This window comes from Camelina sativa, chromosome 1 (assembly GCF_030686135.1).
Source record: "Camelina sativa cultivar CO46 ecotype springtype chromosome 1, ASM3068613v1".
Classification (NCBI taxonomy): Eukaryota; Viridiplantae; Streptophyta; class Magnoliopsida; order Brassicales; family Brassicaceae; genus Camelina; species Camelina sativa.
Genome location: NC_141880.1, coordinates 13,505,735 through 13,525,244, shown reverse-complemented (window position 1 = coordinate 13,525,244; position 19,510 = coordinate 13,505,735). Strand labels below are relative to the sequence as shown.

The following is a 19,510-nucleotide window of genomic DNA, read 5'->3' as shown; positions in this document are numbered from 1 at the left end:
GCAAAGAAAAGTACCAGTCGAGGCCTGCTAATAGGAAAGCCCAATAGGCCCAATGTGTTTCTACGGTTTTTCCGAATCGCTAACGTAAGCAACTTGAGTGCAAGTGTGACTACCATGCGCCTTTACTCTGTCCCCCCCATTTTGAACACTAGAGTCGCAAAACCCTCTGCAAGAACCCTAAAAGCTAAAACCTTTTTGCGGTCAAAACCGAAATGGGGAAAGTTCCGCCGTCGTTTCGCTCTTTTCCGGCGAACCAACTGGTCAGAAAACCCACACCATCTCCTCCAGCGACGCCGCGTGATTTTCGCAACAGAACCGCCGTGAGAGATTCAACTAGACTCCCCCAGACTACTCATCATCAACCCCTTCATCGCGAGCCTTTTAGGAACCCTTTCAAGTCACCAAGTCTCTCAGACGCCAAAAGCCTCTTCAATTCAATCGCCGCCACTTCAAGAATCCCACTCGATCTCAAATTCCACAACTCTGTTCTTCAATCATACGCCTCGATCGCCGCCGTCGACGATACCGTGAAATTGTTTCAGCACATCTTGAAATCGCAGCCTAAGTTCTCTCCTGGGCGTTCCACTTACCTCATCTTGCTCTCACATGCTTGCAGAGCTCCTGATTCGTCGATTGCGAATATTCATAGAGTTCTCAATCTCATGGTCAATAGTGGTTGTGAGCCTGATCATGTGACAACTGATATTGTTGTTAGGTCTCTTTGCGAAACGGGTCGGGTTGATGAAGCTAAGGATTTGATGAAGGAGCTGACTGAGAAACACTCGCCTCCGGATACGTATACTTATAACTTTCTACTTAAGTATATGTGCAAAAGCAAATCACTTGGTGTTGTTTATGAGTTTGTTGATGAGATGAGAGAGTCTTTTGATGTGAAGCCTGACCTTGTCAGCTTCACTATCTTGATTGATAATGTCTGTAACTCTAAGAATCTGAGGGAGGCAATGTTTTTAGTTGATGTCTTAGGTAACTCTCATAATGGGTTTAAGCCTGATTGTTTCGTCTATAACACCATTATGAAAGGCTTTTGCACACTGAGTAAAGGGAGTGAGGCGATTGGTGTTTATAAGAAGATGAAGGAAGAAGGTATTGAGCCGGATCATATTACTTACAATACTTTGATATTTGGATTGTCGAAATCTGGGAGAGTTGAGGAAGCTAGGAAGTACTTGAAAATTATGGTTGAAGCGGGTTATGAGCCAGATACTGCTACTTACACGTCGCTGATGAATGGAATGTGTAGAAAAGGCGAGTCTTTAGGTGCGTTGAGTTTGTTGGAAGAGATGGAAGCAAAAGGTTGTGTTCCAAACGATTGTACTTATAATACTTTGCTTCATGGGTTGTGCAAGGCGAGGTTGATGGACAAAGGGATGGAGTTATATGAGTTGATGAAAGCGAACGGTGTAAAGCTTGAGACTAATGGTTATGCTACGCTTGTGAGGTCACTGGTTAAATGTGGCAAGGTGGCAGAGGCTTATGAAGTGTTTGATTATGCAGTTGAGAGCAAGAGTTTGACAGATGCTTCTGCGTACACGACTCTTGAAACTACCTTGAAATGGTTGAAGAAAGCGAAAGAAAAAGGCTTGGTTGTCTAAGTGGTATTCTCTTGCTAAGGCTTACCAACTTTCTTCTTTATGCAAGTCTTTGTTATTTTCTATAAAAGGAATGATATTTGATTCGTTATATTGAAATTAACAGTTAAATCCTCGAGGAACCAGTATTGATTTATGATAATAGGTGGTTGGTTATCTATGTTGGTAATATTCTTGTCACATGAGATCTCTAAAGGGTTCCTTAAGCACTCGAATGATCGATTGAGGGACATTTTTTCTGCTATGTTTCTATAAAAAAATATCATTTTCTGCGATTCAATTGGTATCAGCTTTTTGTTTAGTGTCATGTACTCTGTTCTTACAAGCTATTGTAAACTGCTATAATTTTGGTTGTATCCTGAGAGAGATTTGCTTTGATAAATTACCCCATGTGTTCGGGGTAAACGAGGCAGAGTATCTTGAACAAAGATTGTTTCTTTTCTCTAGCTGCAGGAAGAGACTGAACAAACTTATCTTCTGTTTTAAGTTTTAACACTAAGCAGCCAAGTGCAGAGTATCATAAATTATCAGTTGACATACAAAACCAAATCATTGAGGGGGCAAGAAAACAGAGGACAACGTTGGTGGAATCATGAAGAAGACTTTTTTTACAAATGGTCAACAATATTATGGTATTAGTCTATTTCATTTTTTTTTTTGAGTGACCAATTCCAATCATTTGGTGAATATACTCTTTTGTTTATTTTGATATCTCTTCTGTCATGTTTCATTATCTATTGTCTGTCTCCCCACCATTAAACAATAGAACGCTACGGAGAAAATACACGTATTAGGAAGAAACGTACGTACCGCGAGGTCCACGAATACAAGATTCTCCTACCCTTATTGTAAAACGCATAGATTCTTAAATCTACAATAGTCTCCAGCTTTTTTCTTGAGTTAGTATAAGTTTCTCTGAGCTGTCATGTTCTTGTATACATCTCTCGTACAGATCTTTTTGTATATGCCAGAGATGATAAAGGAAGCAAGAATAGACAATAATGGGGACAAGATAATCAGGAAAATCTGAGAGCTTCACGTTGCCGGGTTCGTGATCACAGAGAGAGAGAGAGAGAGAGAGAGAGAGAGAGAGAGAGAGAGAGAGAGAGAGAGAGAAGAGAGAGAATTAATAAAACACAATGACAATGGTGCAAAGAAGATCCTCATTTCCATAAGATTTTAAATATTTAACACATGCCCAATTGCTATTGCTGCTCAAGCGATTAGATTAGATTTATGACTCAGGGAGCTTCGACTATAAGCTGAGTTGCTTATTAAAGACTACTCATTCAACGTAGACTCATTGTTGAACAGTATGACTCTTAAAAGAGATGTAGCTTTTGTAAAGAAGAGATGATTGTATAGTTTCAGTCCAATCTTGTCCCTTCAAAAAGTAAATTATTGTCGGCTCTTATGCTAACCCGGCTCATTTTCTAAGCCAAGGAACCGGAATTTTAACAAAATTAGATGCTATCCGTTTATGTCTCTAGATGCCAATTTTGATTAATTGAGCATTCGTGTTTCGATACTGGTTTTTGTATGCAAATATCTATTATTTTAATAACAAACAAAATTGAATTTTCATATGGGTTTGTATATGAAGTTTAAACTTGCAAAAGATCAAGAGATCAAGATACCTTTACAATATTAGATTTGTTTTAAAAAAAAAACTCAAAATAACTTTACTAAATTTCATGTCAAGTTCTATACCCCTGCAATTTTAGGTTAAAATATATAAAACAAAATGTTGCGTTGAAATCGCAGAATACAAAGTTGTGAAACGCAAATTCAATTTAGTGTTAAAAATCACAGAATTTTCCAAATGTAGAATTCAAATACAAAAGATTAACGGAAAACTGATATAGTTTTGCATTTGAATAGAGAAAAAAAAACGTTCTTGATTTTCTAAATTTTGTTTACATAACAATTCCATAATATCATCAAAAAAAAAACATTATTACGTTCCTATCCAATTGAGATTGTAAGTACGGTAACTATTTTGTAATTTAAACTTGGTTTGTAATTTTTTGTATTACTTGAATTGTTTTTCACTTTTGTATGATGATGACCCACGACCACGATATAAGCATAACTCAACAAAACACTTGTTTTATATAGTAGTATTATGCCACATTCTTCTCTTCATTAATTTAGAGAAATCGGTAGGAGAAGAAAACAAAATTGGGAGATAGATCATTGATCATTCTCATTATTACAGGTTGCTTTTTGATTAATTAACGTTGACACATCTTTGTCACAGATTCAACTTCCTAAATAATATATATACTGTTGGGCATAATTTTATTCATGTAAATAATAATAGATAAATTCTATTATTATTATGATATACTCTATAAATAATAGAGAATTACGTATTCTCTAGAATATTCAGTCAATACCAGCCGTAACAGGATATGACCACCAATGTCGGGATATGGCCACCAATGTCGGGATATGGCTACCAATGTCGGGATATGGCTACTAATGTCGTTAAGAGAATATTCGAGTCTATCTCTTGAGGAAAATATTCAAAACGACCCTATCTCGTGTAGAGGCGGTGACTCAAGCCCAAATCCCATGAAGATTAGGGTAAAGAGACTTCTCTATAAAAAGGGAGCGAGATCAACACAATACGACACGAAATCGAGAGCTAAACAAGAGACCAAAAACACAGCCACACGACTCAATTCCAAAGCTTTGCTAGGGTTCTTAAAATTGACTCGTTGTGCCTTAAACTCTTGTATTGGAGCTCGATACCTTGATCAATAAAAAGCGATTATTCAACATATATTTCCTGTTTCCGTAGTCTCTAAACAAATCGATTATTTTTGCCCAAACAATTGGCGCTAGAAGGAGGGGTAGAGTAAACTACGTGAGATGACGGGAAACGGAGGTGACACGACTAACATCGACACGACTGTTGCTGGTCAGCTGGAAGCCTTAACTACTAAGCTGAACGAAGCTGTGCAGAAGTTATCACAGATCGAGGCTGATAACACTAGACTACGGGAGGAGAACGCCTCACTGATGACAGCAGGGAGGATGTTCACCGAAGCAAGCTCTAGATTTCGTGGCGTGCAGGTGAGTCAGATGCAGGACCTTACCTCAACGCCTAGAACCAACAATCGAACACCCACAACGGGAGATGGACGGCTGGAAACTCCTCGTCAAGAAGAGAGCGGCGGAAGAAACCCTGACACAAGGCAGGCGCGTGAAAACCCTACCCGTGAAGAAAATTCGGATCAACAAGAAGTTGTCAACACACAGCGCATGATAGGAATCGAACATGAACCATACACCAAGTCAGCCGAAGCCACTTACTTGGAAGCTATGATTGCAAAACGTTTGGGTGCAGTAGAAGCTATGATTGAACGACTGCCAGGAGTGGCTCCACCGATTCGGAAAAGCAACTTGCACTCGTATGCTGATACACCTTTTTCTGACGAAATTGCGCTCACGGAGATGCCGAGAAAGTTCATGTTACCAACAATGAAGATGTATGATGGAACATCTGACCCGGATGACCACATCGCACAATACAAACAACGGATGTTCACGACGGCTATCCAAAAAGAGTGCAGAGAGGCTACTATGTGCAAGGGATTTTGCTCAAGCCTTACGGGGGCTGCGCTTCAGTGGTTTATCAACCTACCAAACGGCTCAATAAACTCGTTTGCATCATTGACAGATCTCTTCGTTGAGCAATTTGCTAGCAGCAGGAACCTGGAAAAGACAGCGGATGACCTTTATGAGGTACGACAAAAGAGAGACGAGCCATTACGTGCCTATGTGGGATGATTCAACAAGGAAAAAGTATCGATACCAAGTTGCAACACGTCAACCGCCATCTCCGCATTTAAAAGAGGCCTGCTTCCAGACGGTGACTTGTACAAGGAACTTACGAAGTATCAGTGCAGAACAATGGAAGACGTACTTTCACGTGCATGGGCACAAATCAAGTGGGAGGAAGATTCGGCTTATCGCCAGCGATGTTCACCACGATCTGATTCTCGTGTGGTGAGAAACGAGAGAACAAGTAGGGATGATAAGCCTTACCAAAGACCTCGTGATGAAAACGCCAAGAGTGGAAGAAAGAACACACATCGACCATTGAGCGGAGCAGACTACGTGAAACCTAGATCATCAACATGGCCAGATATTAGTAACCTTTCAATCTCGCATGCACACTTAGTCGGTGTACTGAAGGAGATGGGTGAAAACGTGAGATGGCCTCCAAAGATGAAGGCACCTGACAACAAGCGTAACACCTCAAAGTAGTGTGAATTTCACAATGATCACGGCCACAGAACAGAAGATTGCATCTCATTGAGGATGGAAGTGAATGAGCTGTTGAAGAAAGGATACTTGAGAGAATACTTGTCTGATAAAACCCAAAATCGATTGGATGGTGGAAGCAACAAACAAGTTGCAATTGCCAACGGTCCGGATTCACCTCCAAAACATGATCGAGTTATCAATGTTATCTCTGGAGGATCAGAAATAAGCGGGATAACTCATTCAGCTGCAAAAAGAAATACCAGAACTGTCAAAAACTGTCAAAGCAAAGGGCAAGCTACGCAAGGCGACATGCCAGTGTGCACAATATCTTTTGCAATGAGTGAGAGCAGTGTATCAACCCCGCATCATGATGCGTTAGTCATACAATTGACAGTGGCTAATTGCTTAGTGAAGAGGATATTAATCGACAATGGAAGCTCAACCAACATCCTTTATATGCAAGCATATAAAGAGTTGGATCTTGACGAAAAAGAATTGACACGAAAATCTATCCCGTTAGTGGGATTCAGTGGCGAGGTCAAGCAGAGTGTTGGCGAAGTGAAACTTCCAGTGTATGCTGAGGGAGTTAACAAACACACAAAGTTTTTGGTAGTGGACTGTGCTTCGGCTTACAATGCCATTATGGGGCACCCTTGGATTCACGACATGGGTGCTGTCCCATCGACTCTACACCAGATTATCAAATTTTCCACCCTATGGGGAGTGAAGGAGATAGCAGGGGCACAAGAGAGTTCACGCTCGTGTTATCAGACTACCTTAAAGGGTAAAGGTCAGCAATTATAGCAATTACAAAAGCCACCGCTGGCACCTCATGGGGAAGAACCAGAGGTGGAACAATTGGATGCGATATCATTCCTCGAAGACGATCCTGACAAACGGGTAAACGTGGGTTCGAAACTCCCAACAGATATACGGAAAAGGCTAATCGACTTTCTCAGATCAAACGCGGACTGCTTTGCTTGGACGCACGCTGATATGCCTGGAATTGACCCAAATGTCATCACGCATCGACTTGAAGTAGACCCAGATCACCCACCAGTTAGACAAAAGCGAAGGAAGTTTGCACCTGAACGCGACTCGATAATTAACAAAGAGGTCCAAAATCTTCTGGATGCAGGATTCATACGCGAAGTAAGCTATCCAGATTGGCTAGCCAATGTGGTGGTCGTTCGAAAGAAAAATGGAAAGTGGCGGGTATGTATAGATTTCACTGATCTAAATAAGGCATACCCTAAAGATCCATTCCCATTACCTCACATTGACAAACTCGTAGATGCTACCGCTGGACATCAACTGATGAGTTTCATGGACGCTTTCAGCGGCTACAACCAAATCCTAATGCATCCAGATTACCAGGAAAAAACATCATTCATGACTACACGAGGCATATATTGCTATAAAGTGATGCCATTTGGTTTGAAAAACGCTGGATCCACCTACCAGAGATTGGTGAATATGATGTTTGCTAGCCAAATTGGTCAAACTATGGAGGTTTATATCGATGATATGCTTGTGAAGTCACTGGCGGCAGAAGACCACATTGTGAACCTACATCAAGCATTCACCACACTACGCAAATATAAGATGAAGCTAAACCCGTCAAAGTGTTCTTTTGGTGTCAGTTCAGGCAAGTTCCTTGGGTATATTGTCACATATCGAGGAATTGAAGCCAATCCAGACCAAATAAGAGCAATTCAGGGTATTGCTCCACCAAGAAACGTGAAGGAAGTGCATAAACTAACTGGCAGGATGGCTGCACTCAGCAGATTTATCTCGAGACTCTCCGACAGGTCTCATCCTTTCTTTGCAGCTTTACGAAAGCCAAAGCCGAAAGATTTCGTATGGGATGACAAATGCGAGGAAGCACTGAAACATTTGAAGGAATATCTTACTTCGCATCCGGTTTTGTCAAAAGCTAAGGACGGAGAAGTGTTGTTACTGTATCTTGCTGTGTCAGAACATGCAGTCAGTGGAGTCCTCGTACGTGAAGAAGAAAACAAACAATATCCTGTGTACTATGTGAGCAAGTCTCTCTTAGAAGCCGAAACAAGGTATAGCCACCTGGAAAAGCTAGCGCTTGCATTAATAACAGCGGCGAGAAAGCTGCGTCCATACTTCCAAGCTCACCCTATTGTGTTAGTAACCTCATCACCTATCAAAGCAGTGCTCCACAAGCCAGAGATGTCAGGGAGATTGGCTAAGTGGGCAGTCGAACTTGGAGAATATGACGTTATATATAGACCAACCACAGCTATCAAATCTCAAGTATTGGCCGATTTTGTGGCAGAGTTTGCACCAAACATGATCCCAGAAGTGACAGAAGAAGTGAAAATGCTCCATGAAGGGGCAAGAAACGGCGAATGGACGCTCTATGTCGACGGTTCTAGCAATATTTGAGGAACTGGCCTCGGCCTGGTTCTTATGTCTCCTATGGGTGAGATAGCATCAAGAGCTGTCAGATGCAATTTCAGATCCACGAACAATGAAGCAGAGTATGAGGCACTGATAGCAGGTCTAACATTGGCTCAAGAATTTGGAGCTCAGAACTTAGAAGTTTTCAGTGACTCACAGCTAATTGTCAATCAAACCCAAGGGGATTATCAAGCCAAGGATTCTAGTATGGCTAGATATTTGAGTGTGACGAAGGAACTTATCAAAGAGTTTAGCAGCTGCAGGATTAATCAGATCCCAAGGGAGCAAAACAATCATGCAGATGCACTCGCCAACCTTGCATCCTCACTAAAAACGGACACCTCAGTCAATGTACCACTACTGATCCTACAATGGCCAGCGACTAACCAAGTAGTAAAACCGCAAAAGTCTCCTGTCATAAAATCAGTGAAACGACGAATTGGATGACTCCAATCCTCAACTATCTTCGGGATGGCGTGCTGCCAATGCACCGTGCTGAATGCAGAAAGATCAAGCAGCAAGCTGCACGATTTATTCTCAGCGGAGGAAAACTTTACCGTAGGTCATTTTCTGGCCCCTACTTGAAGTGTATTACGACGGTTGAAGCTCAAACAGTTTTGGCAGAATTGCATTTAGGAGAATGTGGAAACCACTCAGGCGCACGAAGCCTAATGCTAAGAGCCAAAAGAGCTGGATATTACTGGACTACGATGAGCGAGGATGCCGTACGATTTGGTCGCCACTGTGACAAGTGTCAAAGGTTTGCTAATATCTCGAGGCTACCACCAGAAAACTTGAAGACAATTAGTTCTCCGTGGCCATTCATGAAGTGGGGCATGGACATAGTCGGGAAACTGCCAACGGCACCAGCTCAGAAAGTTTTTCTATTGGCAGTAACTGATTACTTCACAAAGTGGGTAGAAGCAGAGGCGTTTAGCCAAGTCAGAGCACAGGAAGTCAGAAGCTTTATATGGAAGAATGTTATATGCAAATTTGGGGTGCCTCATGAAATTGTCACTGACAACGGACCCCAATTTGCATGTAATAAGGTGAAGGAATTCTGTGAAGATTGGGGAATAAAACTAAGCTTCAAAACGCCAAGGCATCCGCAATCCAACGGTCAAGCGGAATCTTGAAACAAAACTATTGTGCAACTGTTGAAGAAACGCCTTCAAAAGGCTAAAGGAAATTGGGTAGAAGAGCTTCCAGGCGTGTTATGGGCTTACCGCACGACCACTAAGTCATCAACCGGTGAAACACCGTTTTCACTTGTGTATGGGATGGAAGCAGTAATACCCTGCGAAATAAGCGTGAAAACGGTAAGGACTGAAAACGCTATCTTACAGGAAAACGAAGAGTTGATGAGTCTCGGACTCGATCTACTAGACGAGAAACGAGAAGCAGCAAAAATCCAAAATTGGCGTTATCAACAGGAAGTGGCCAGAAGCTACAACAAAAATGTTAGGACACGAACATTCCAAGTAGGAGACTGGGTCTTGCGACGTACCTTTCAAAACACAATGGAACAAGGAGCTGGGAAACTCGGCCCCACTTGGGAAGGTCCTTACAAAGTCATTGAAGTTCGTGGATCAGGAGCTTATAAGTTGCAAGACAACAAAGGAAAAACTGAACGCAATAGCTGGAATGCCCTGCATCTGAAGAAATACTACTTTTAACGATTTGGGTTCTTGGTTTTTGATTATTTATTTTTGGTGTTTTTGGCTTTCCAAGGATCAACACTACATGTCTCAAGTTGTAGACAATGGTTTTAAGAAAACTGAGTTCTGGTCTATGTGACCTGCTTTTCAACACATTGGGCATTGAAGTCATTGATACATGAACAATAGGCTCTCTGCAGAATCAGGGTAATCACCTGAAACGCGAAACATTCGCAACAACTGCGTATTAGCGAGACATCGCTATAGGATTGTAACAAATCTGAAATCCACCTGATGGTCCGATCCAAAATTAGCAAACTTGACAGCAAAACACTTGCTAACAAAAATGAGCTATGAAACTCTTTAATTGGGTCACGAACCCTGAAATTGCTATGGCCAATCGTTATGTTTAGAACCAGTGTGGGAACAATGTGTAACCAATTCAAGAATTGGTTAGGAACCACATTGTCCATGTAAAAGCCAATTCACGTAATTGGTTAGAAACTACGTTGTCTATTTAAAAACCAATTCATGAAATATATTATTTCTGCATTCAGCACGGTGCATTGGCAGCACGCCATCCCACTTTATTAACTTGGACGCACTTTGACTCCGGGTTGGCTCTAAGACGCCAATTTGGTCTTAACCAATTTCATGAATTGGCTGCACATTCACTATGCATTGGTTTTGAACAGACAATGTGGCTTTCAAATGGCTTTTGATTAATTAAAGTCATTTTTTATAATAAATGGCTTTTTATTTTTTATTTTTTCCGCTCGACCAACGAAACAATAGCCACTAGCTAAAAACTATCATATGTAAACCAATTCAGCTGGTTCTATGAATCCAAAAAAATTGTTTAGCTGGTTAAAGCCATTTTAGTGTTGGAGCTACTTTAGGGAACACACCTGACATGCGCCACAAGAAATAACCTTAGAAAAGAATGTTTTTGGAGATCTACGCTATATACAATGTACGTAACATGATTGAACACATTCTTTGGAATTTGGATGCATGCAATTATTGGTGACTGCCAATGAGATCTTAAACAATGATAAAAACAGCTTTTACGTGTGTACATGATGCCAGTGACGTGGAGAAACGGAGATGTCTGTTTACAAGTCCATGAAAGATGGAATTTTACAATCTACTAGAGGCTTATTAATTTTTTTTTGCAGATTTTACAATTTACGAGAGAAAAATTAGAAATATTATTAAATATTACCACGGTAGTATTCTTCAGTTTAACAATACAAGAAAAACAAAAATATAGTTTTCCGGTAAAACTGTAAAAAGAAGACATGCAAAGTAGATAACCGTACATGGTAAATAGTTTTCCTTTTTGCATATAATCTGAACAGATAACTCGATACTGTATAAAATAAGTTTTAGGAAATAAACGGACAAATGGTGATGTCCGTTTACAAGTCCATGAACGATGGAATTTTACAATCTACGAGAGGCTATAATTTTTTTTTGTGTGTGCAGATTTTACAATTTACGAGAGATTTTAGAAATATTATTGGATATTACCAGGGAGGTATTTTCAGTTTAACAATACCAAAAAAAAACTAAATTAATTTTGTTCTTTTTTTTCTTTTGTGTGTTAAATAGCCAAATTTTGGTAAAACTGTAAAAATAAAACACGCAAAGTAAATAATTGTACATAGTAAGTAGTTTTCCATATATAAAATAATTTTTAGGAAATATATATGGTATTTTCTTGTTTTTAATAGTAGATTCTTTAATTTATCAACATGTATACCAATTTAGATTGATTTACAACATCACTAGGACAAACCGCTAATATGTGTGTCTTATTTTTTTACTTAATTCATTCCAAAGTAATAACAAAGAACAATCACTACAAGAAAACAGGCAAATAGTGACTGCACTATTAGTCACTATTTAGTCGCTAAACAGTGTGTTACGACTAAATAACGACTAAAACCAGTAGTCGTAAATCGAGAGTCGCTAAAATAAATAGTCGTAAAATTAGTCGCCAAATAGCGACTACATTATGACTATTTTGCGTAGTCGTAAATTTAGTCGTAATGTAGTCACTAAATTCAGTGACTACGCTACGACTATTTTACGACTAAGCAAAATAGTCATAATGTGGTCACCAAATTTAGTGACTAATTTACGATTATGCATTTAAATAAATTGTATTTATACAACATTATATATATAGATATATACTATTTTAATAATAATAATTTATATATTTATTAATTATTTTTAAATAGATATATAATTGTTTTTGGAATGAATTGATATTAAAAATAAAAAATACTATATTTATTGTTATGAAACCATGATATTAAAAATGTATTACAAAATAAAACTAAAAACATAATTAAAAATAAGAATACATCATACTAGTAAAAAGAGAAAGTAAATATTGGAGGTATCTTGGGGGAAATGCAGAAACATCAAGGGTTTAATGTTTGAAGCGAGGTTGCTTTGCTTTCCCATATGAGAAGTCTTTTGCTTTTGAGATGAATGTTAAAGATTTTGACCTGAAGCAAACTGTAGAGACCCGAGACAAGGAGAAAGGAAGCTGAGCAGATGGAAGCATCTCTTAAGGAACTTAAGGTGAGGGAGAATGAGCTCAGGTTGCTTAATGACACCATCAGAGAGAAATCAGCTGAAATGGAGAAGAAAGAAGTTTGCTTACATATACCTAAACTGGATTTAACAAACACAAACGAGGGAGAATGAGCTCAGGCTGCTTACATACCTTGAAGCGATGGAGAATGAGCCCAGGTTGCTCACATATACCTCCTAAACTGGATTCAACAAACCCAACAACTTTGGTTAACAACTTTGATTATATATGGTCACATGAATTCTCTTATGAACTGGATTCCCTTGGACTTAGCTTAAGCAAATATACCTTAGCCTTGGAGTGCCCAACATGAGAAGGACAGAATATGAATTGCCTATTCAGGTTATTGACTTCAATAGTGTCCATGTCAATCTATAACACAAAAGAATCCTAACTGTTAGATGCAAAAACTGATCTATACAGCTTCTTGACAGGTTGAATACAACGAAGGGTGCTGCATTGGTTTAAACATGAGAGCCCTTGAGCATGGTGACCATGAGCCTCCTTGCAACGAACAGACAAAAGAACATGACCTCGCAGGTCCTACAACAAGATTCAGATTTTCGTAGGACCCAAATTAATATAGCTCAAATCTATGATTCTACTCACCTTAACATAATCATCATAGAACACAAATCAATCAACAGAGCTATAAACCTAATTATATATCTGGTGGCTTGCTTCTCGAATTAAAATCTAATCTATTCAAAATCAAAATAAAACACAAACTAAAGACACAGAACTTTTAAGCCAAAGTTTAATTTATTCCTTTGAAATTGGGTTGGAAAGAGAAGAAACTCTCATATTCAAAAACCAAACCTAGCAACTTTGACTAACATGGACTCGCAGAAAAAATGTTAAGCAACTAAAATTTATGCTCGATATGAAATAATCTGATATACAAGAGTAATAATCGAAAATAAACATAAGGCTTTTACCTATCTTCTTCCAGCCAACTGCTTCTTCAAGCTTCTTGACATGTTCTTCAACTTCTCCAAATCCAGTTAACACATATCGAGTTTTATCAAATAAACACACCAAAACTGAGGTGACTGTGAACGAAGTCGATTTTAAAGATCCGGGAACCTCTGTGAAAACCCTAATTGTGTGAAATACAAAAATTACATAACAAGCTTGGACTTTTCGAGATTAAAACGTAAAATCAGGGTTTCAAATTACAGGGAAAGCTTGGGATTTGAGAGCAGAGACGACAAATGAAATGAGGAAGAGTTAATAAAAATCTTCGACGAAGATTCATTTTGTGGGTCTCAGACTAAAACAGATCTGAAAAGTTTAGATCTAATAGTTTTTTCGAGAAGTCCTAGAGAAAAGGGGGAGATGATTAGAGAAAGAAGACTTACCCGACAGACTCAAATCGACGGGACGTGGAAGACGACGATCGGAGGCTTGGCCGGACAAGTCATCGCGATTCGAAATAGAGAAATGAGAAATGAGAGTGATGTTGTTTTGTCGAGGAACGGAGGCACAAAATCTAGGGTTAGCATTTTTTTGTTTTTGTGTTCTGTTTTCCTTTTGTGGCTCAATTTCGATTATATCAAAGCCCAAAGTGATACAAAGCTTTTTAAGGCTCAAATGATTAGTTTTAGGTTTAAAAATGACTAATTTAATAAATTTTAGAAAGATTAAAGTATATGTAAATACTAAATAGTTTTACAAATTGATTTTATACATATATATATATATAATGGTTATATTTTGGTTATATCGTGTATAATTTAGTTTCTGTATATGCAATATAAAAGTTTAAAATTGAAGGTATAGGGTTTGGGGTATAGATTTAACTTTTAAGATTTGAGGTTAAGTTTTGATAAAAATATAAGATTTGGAAAACTGTAATTTTTATAAGTGTTAGGTCTCAGTTTTTGTTATAATTTAGGTTTTGGAGTTTGGTTAAGTGTTCAAGATTAATTTTTTTTTTTATAATTTTTTTTTTAAATAGCGACTGATATGCGACTTCTTAGCAATCTTTACTATGAGCCGCATATTAGTCACTAAATTGGCGACTATTTAGCGACTAAATGTTTTGGTATGCAATATAGTCATAAAATAGTCGCTAAATTACGACTAAACTACCGACTACCATACGTAGTCGCCAAAAAGCGACTGATATACAACCAAATATTTGTAGTCGTAAAATCGTCGTATATTAGTCGTTACGTAGTCACCATTTTTGGCGACTACATTTGTAGTCACCAACTGTAGTCGTAAAAAAGCATGTTTTCTTGTAGTGAATAAATTTGTTTAAAAAATTTCATTTTTTTTAAATATTGTATTAATTTGGAAAATTTTCATAAGACAGTTAAATACTTAAATATTTTAAAGTCACTTAAGGCAAAAGATACTCAATGATGTTTTTTTTGTTGTTCAAAAGATGATTTTCGATTAGAAATTAAACCGGGTTCACTACAACTTGGTTTAGAGCAAACTTAGCTATTGCATCAGCTTCTCTGTTACAAGATTCGGGAATAAAAGAGAAACGAATTTTCTGAAATTTTGACGATAAGATGAGGATGTCGTACTGCATCCCATGGATTTCCTTGATTGGAGATCCCAAATTGATGGCTTCTATTGCTTGTTTAGAATCAGAAGCGATGTGGAGGTTTGTCATTCCTAGATCTGCAGCCGTTTGGACTGCGTGGAGGATTGCCAAGGTCTCTGCAACCAATGGCGAGCGAACATTTTTGGCATATGTTGATCCTTGTGTGGTCGATCGTTGTTCAATTGCATTGAAGATCCAGCCCAAGCCAGCAGCTTTTATTTCGATGTTCCAGACGGCATCGGTGTGACAAGTAATCTCGCTCGGATTAGTTCTATGGTTTGGGATGGGTGGGTTCCTGATTGGAGGCTTCAGAGTAGTCGTTTGTGCTTGGTGCCATTCCCGAGCCGCGGACATAGCTTGGGATAGAACCTCCATTGGATTTATGTGTTTCCCATTGAAGACCAAGTTGTTCCCAAATCTCGTTTTTCCACTTAAAGGTCTCATTTTCTGGTGATTGCAGGGGTGGTTCTGACACTGTTGCTCGCCAAGTGTGGTAGCATGACTTGACTGAGTATATACCTGTTTTTGTTGGGAGCCAAGCAAAAGAATCTGGTGCTCCAAGTTTGCTTGGTCTGAGGTTTAGGATGTCAGATTCATACATTGGTAACAGTTGTCGTATTTGGTTCAAGTCCCAGTCTCCAGAGGGGAGAAGAAGATTGGAGACCTTGAAGTTCTGAGGCGATTCTGTCGGTGGTCCCATTGGAGTGGTTGGGGTGTCAAGGGATAGCCATGGTTCATACCACAGGGAAGTTTGATTTCCATGGCCTATAACTTTTCCTAGGAGAGCTTTTAGCAGATCTCTCCCCGCACAGAGTCCTCGCCAGCCATGAGAGGTGTTAGCCGGTGGTTGGCATTCAAGAAAAGGGGTACTATGGCAGTATTTACCCAATAAGATTCGAGCTAGCAAGGATGATGGGTTGTTCAATAGCCACCAGCTAATTTTTGCTAGAAGTGCATCATTGAAGCATTGGATGTCTCTAAAGCCTAGTCCCCCTTCCTCCTTTGATTTTGTCAGGTTTTTCCATGAAACCCAACACATACTCTTCTTTTCTTCATTCTTGTCCCACCAGAATCTTGTTATGCTGATTGGATTCGTTTGCAGAGTGAGTTTGGTAGCTTGAAGCAAGACATGGTATATGTTGGCATTACCGCTAGAACTGACTTCAGCATGACTAACTTTCCAGCAGACGATTGGAATCTTGAGGACCAGCTGCAAGCTTTTTGTCGGATTTTGTCAACTATGCTGGTGAATAGATCTTTCTTTTTCCTACCAAAGAGTTCCGGTAGTCCCAGGTATTTTCCCAAACCTCCCTCTTTTTGTATACCAAGGTGGTCTTTAACTCTTGTTTTAATCCCATGTCAGTCCTTGCAGAAAAATTTATTGCTGACTTTTGCGGGTTAATCAGCTGTCCAGATGCTACTTCATACTGGTGTAGGAAATGTAGGAGGGTTGAGCACTCATCTATGTCCGATTTGCAAAAGAACATTGTATCATCAACAAACAGCAGGTGATTGACTCTGGGGCTTTCCTTTCCCACTTTTATTCCTATTAATTTGCCTTCAGCTTGGGCTTTGAGACATAATCTTGATAGTACCTCACTGCACAGGGTGAAAATGAAGGGAGAGATGGGGTCGCCTTGTCTGATACCTCGTTGTGGAGTTACTAGGCCCCGAGCAGTTCCGTTTAGGAGGTAAGAGTATGAGACAGTCGTGATGCACTGCATTATCCAGTTGATCCATTTGTGGTGAAAGCCCATTTTTCCATTACCAACTTGATAAAATCCCATTCCACGCGGTCGTAGGCTTTTGTCATGTCAGTTTTAACAGCCATAAACTTTCTTTTTTTTTTTCTTTTGAGTTATGTAAATAGTGCAAGACCTCATGTGTGATCAGCACGTTGTCAGATATTGCCCGTTGTGGCACTGTCGGGAGGACAGGTTGTAGTCTCATGGTGAGTATCTTTGCTATGATCTTGTAATAGACCGAACATAGTGCGATTGGTCTATAATCTTTCATGGTTTTTGGACTCTTTATCTTCGGTATAAGTCTCACATGGGTCTCATTGATCTTTGTTGGTAGGGTTCCAGTGGTGAAGAAGCTTTGTATCTCCCGCGTTAACTGACTCTCCACTGTGTTCCAGTTAGACTGGAAGAAACTTTCGGAGAAGCCATCTGGCCCTGGGGCTTTATCTGGGTGGATGGAGAAACATGCTCGTTTGATTTCAGCCTTGGAGGGTAGGGCAATAAGTTGCTCGTTGGTTTCCTCAGATATGCAGGGTTGTACGGCTTCTGAGATCACAGACGTACAATCTCCAGCTGCAGAGGTGAAAAGAGTTTGGTAGTACTCAGTAATAACTTTAAGTATCTAGGGTTCCTCATAGTAAGTTTGCCCCGCATCATCCTCTATAACAGCAAATTTATTAATAGTTCTTCTTCCTTTTGTGATTGCATGGAAGTAGCCTGTGTTTCTGTCCCCTAAGGTGAGCCAAAGCTGTCGACTACGCTGCTTCCAGAACTCCTCTTCCTCACCATATGCCTTTGCCAGTTCCTCTGTTATTTTGGATAAATCCGCTGTGTTTGTGAGGGTCTCCGACATGGCCAGGTCAAGCTTCTCCTTGCATTCATTTATTCTTTTTTGGCTATTGACATGCTTTTCTTTTGACCATTTAATTAGAGCACTTCTGACTCTACTTATCTTTAGGTTCACCTCCTCTGGGATTGTAGGGTCCCAGTTTTCCTCGATCAATCTGGATACTTCTTCGTTTGATTTGAGTCTTCTGTTATACCTGAATAGGCCCTTGCCCCTCTTCATTTTTAGGTCAAAGTAAGTGATAATTGGTCTGTGATCAGATCCTTCGAAACGAAGGTACTCACTTCTGCCAGATGGGTAAGAGGTTGCCCATTCACTGTTTGACATTGAACGGTCCAGTCGACAGAAGACTAGGTGGTCGTGGCGTTTGCCTCTCCATGATAAGAAGTTTCCTGAATGGCGAAGATCGAAGAGGTCACATTCTGACATGAAAGTGCAAAGGTCGATGAAAGAATCCTCTGGGCGTTCTGGTCCACGAGATTTCTCAGATGAGTCTATGATATCGTTAAAATCTCCTGTTAGGATCCATGCTTCTGACCTGTTTCGTCCAATAAGTGATAATTGATCCCAGATGTCTTTTCGCTTTGCTTTCACCTGAGTGTCAATGTAGTTTTGGGTCTCAGCTAGGATTTGGAGTTCAATGTGTTCCTTCTAGAGCAGGGCGAGACCTCCACCACCTGGACTGTGGGGAGAAACCAGTTGCAGATTTGTGTAGCCAAGGGGTTGTGTGGTTGCGAGGACCACATCATCAGGATTTTTTGTTTCCATGAGAAACAGTATATCAGGAGATAACTTTCTGTTCATCTCCTTGAGGCGTCGAACTGTTGTGGGATTCCCCAAACCACAACAGTTCCAGCTTGCAATCTTTAAGGAAGAGGTGGAGGGGTTTTATGAAAACTCCGATTATTCTTTGTTATGGCTGGTATGATAGGCATCTGAGGAGGGTCACGAGTAGAAGGGGGGCCTGCTGCATATCCAGAGGTTTGGTCAAAACTACCATGAACTTGGTTGTTTGGTGGGGGACTGGTATACCTTGATTGGTTTGACTTACTGGAGTTATGACGTCTTTTTGGAGAGTTCTGAATTAAGGTTTTGTTTCTCTTACTCGACTTTGCTCCTCGTAGGTTTAGAGGACTTCTATTAGTAGATTTGTTCAGCGGAGGCCTTCCTCTTTTCTTTCTTGGTGCTGCAGGTTGGTCAGAGATATCAGCAGGATGGATAGGGAGATCAGGAGATGACTCTGGGATCTCTAGGCTTGCAGCTATTAGTGGCTGGGTAGTAAGCTGTGCTTGGTTGGCTGCCGCAATGATTCCAGCAGCTGTTTCTGCCATCATACCTCGATTCTCCCCTTGAGTGACTCTCTGTTTCCTAGCCATGCTTTAAGTTGGATCCGAGCAGGTTGTATACTGAATGGTGACGTCCCATAATTCTTCCATGATGTCCTCTGTTGCAGGTATTCTCACAAGGTCAGACGGTTGCGGTTGAAGGGGTGGGACTCGCTCTAGAGGTGGTCTCCTGGATCTAGGAGTTTCAGAGGATTCAGACCAGTTAAGTTCTCTTGGGGTAGACTTTTCTCTCCATTGGAAGTTTGGGGATAGGGTTCCATGAGACAACCTAGGGCCTTGGTTTGGGAGTCCTCTGTTTTGGTGTTCTAGTGTCCTCGGGGGAGATCTCCTGTATCCAAATGAACGAGAGTCATGGGATCTAGGGCAATAACTTTTGTTCTCAGTGGGGGCCCTATCGTCATATTTCCTCTTACTTCCTGAGAGGT

The 19,510-nt window shown here is 40.0% G+C and overlaps 3 protein-coding genes and 1 long non-coding RNA gene across 7 annotated transcripts; 1 reads left to right on the top strand and 3 right to left on the bottom strand.

Moving 5' to 3' along the window:
- The first annotated feature begins 100 nt into the window (after positions 1-100).
- Positions 101-1,766, top strand: LOC104790666 (pentatricopeptide repeat-containing protein At2g17670-like). The gene has a single exon (XM_010516448.3). It carries the CDS (start codon positions 213-215, stop codon positions 1,611-1,613), a length of 1,401 nt encoding a protein of 466 aa, XP_010514750.2. The 5' UTR covers positions 101-212; the 3' UTR covers positions 1,614-1,766.
- Positions 1,767-12,258: 10,492 nt separating this feature from the next.
- Positions 12,259-14,144, bottom strand: LOC104710842 (uncharacterized). 4 transcript variants are annotated; one of them, XR_015561963.1, is made up of 5 exons: positions 13,952-14,144; positions 13,529-13,689; positions 12,879-13,133; positions 12,723-12,771; positions 12,259-12,629 (listed from the first exon to the last, which is right to left on the bottom strand). It is a non-coding gene; the product is annotated as an uncharacterized LOC104710842 (long non-coding RNA). The 4 variants fall into 4 exon arrangements; XR_015561962.1 differs by having other exon boundaries at positions 12,879-12,962; XR_015561964.1 differs by having other exon boundaries at positions 12,879-12,962; positions 13,529-13,678.
- An 856-nt stretch (positions 14,145-15,000) lies between these two features.
- On the bottom strand, positions 15,001-16,189 carry LOC147949883 (uncharacterized). Its single transcript, XM_087511065.1, has 2 exons — positions 15,815-16,189; positions 15,001-15,669 (listed from the first exon to the last, which is right to left on the bottom strand). Exons 1-2 carry the CDS (start codon positions 16,187-16,189, stop codon positions 15,001-15,003), a joined length of 1,044 nt encoding a protein of 347 aa, XP_087367191.1.
- A 1,325-nt stretch (positions 16,190-17,514) lies between these two features.
- On the bottom strand, positions 17,515-18,543 carry LOC147949882 (uncharacterized). The gene is made up of 2 exons (XM_087511056.1): positions 18,436-18,543; positions 17,515-18,333 (listed from the first exon to the last, which is right to left on the bottom strand). Exons 1-2 carry the CDS (start codon positions 18,541-18,543, stop codon positions 17,515-17,517), a joined length of 927 nt encoding a protein of 308 aa, XP_087367182.1.
- Positions 18,544-19,510: the final 967 nt, after the last annotated feature.

Excerpts from the sequence above, each read along its gene's own strand:
- LOC147949882 (XM_087511056.1), bottom strand. The coding sequence starts at position 18,543 with ATGAACAGAAAGTTATCTCCTGATATACTGTTTCTCATGGAAACAAAA. Across the intron at positions 18,334-18,435 it reads GCTACACAAATCTGCAACTG|GTGAAAGCAAAGCGAAAAGA; the intron begins GTTTCTCCCCAC and ends ATTGACACTCAG.
- LOC147949883 (XM_087511065.1), bottom strand. The coding sequence starts at position 16,189 with ATGTGTTGGGTTTCATGGAAAAACCTGACAAAATCAAAGGAGGAAGGG. Across the intron at positions 15,670-15,814 it reads AATCGCCTCAGAACTTCAAG|GTATATACTCAGTCAAGTCA; the intron begins GTCTCCAATCTT and ends CAACAAAAACAG.
- LOC104790666 (XM_010516448.3), top strand. The coding sequence starts at position 213 with ATGGGGAAAGTTCCGCCGTCGTTTCGCTCTTTTCCGGCGAACCAACTG.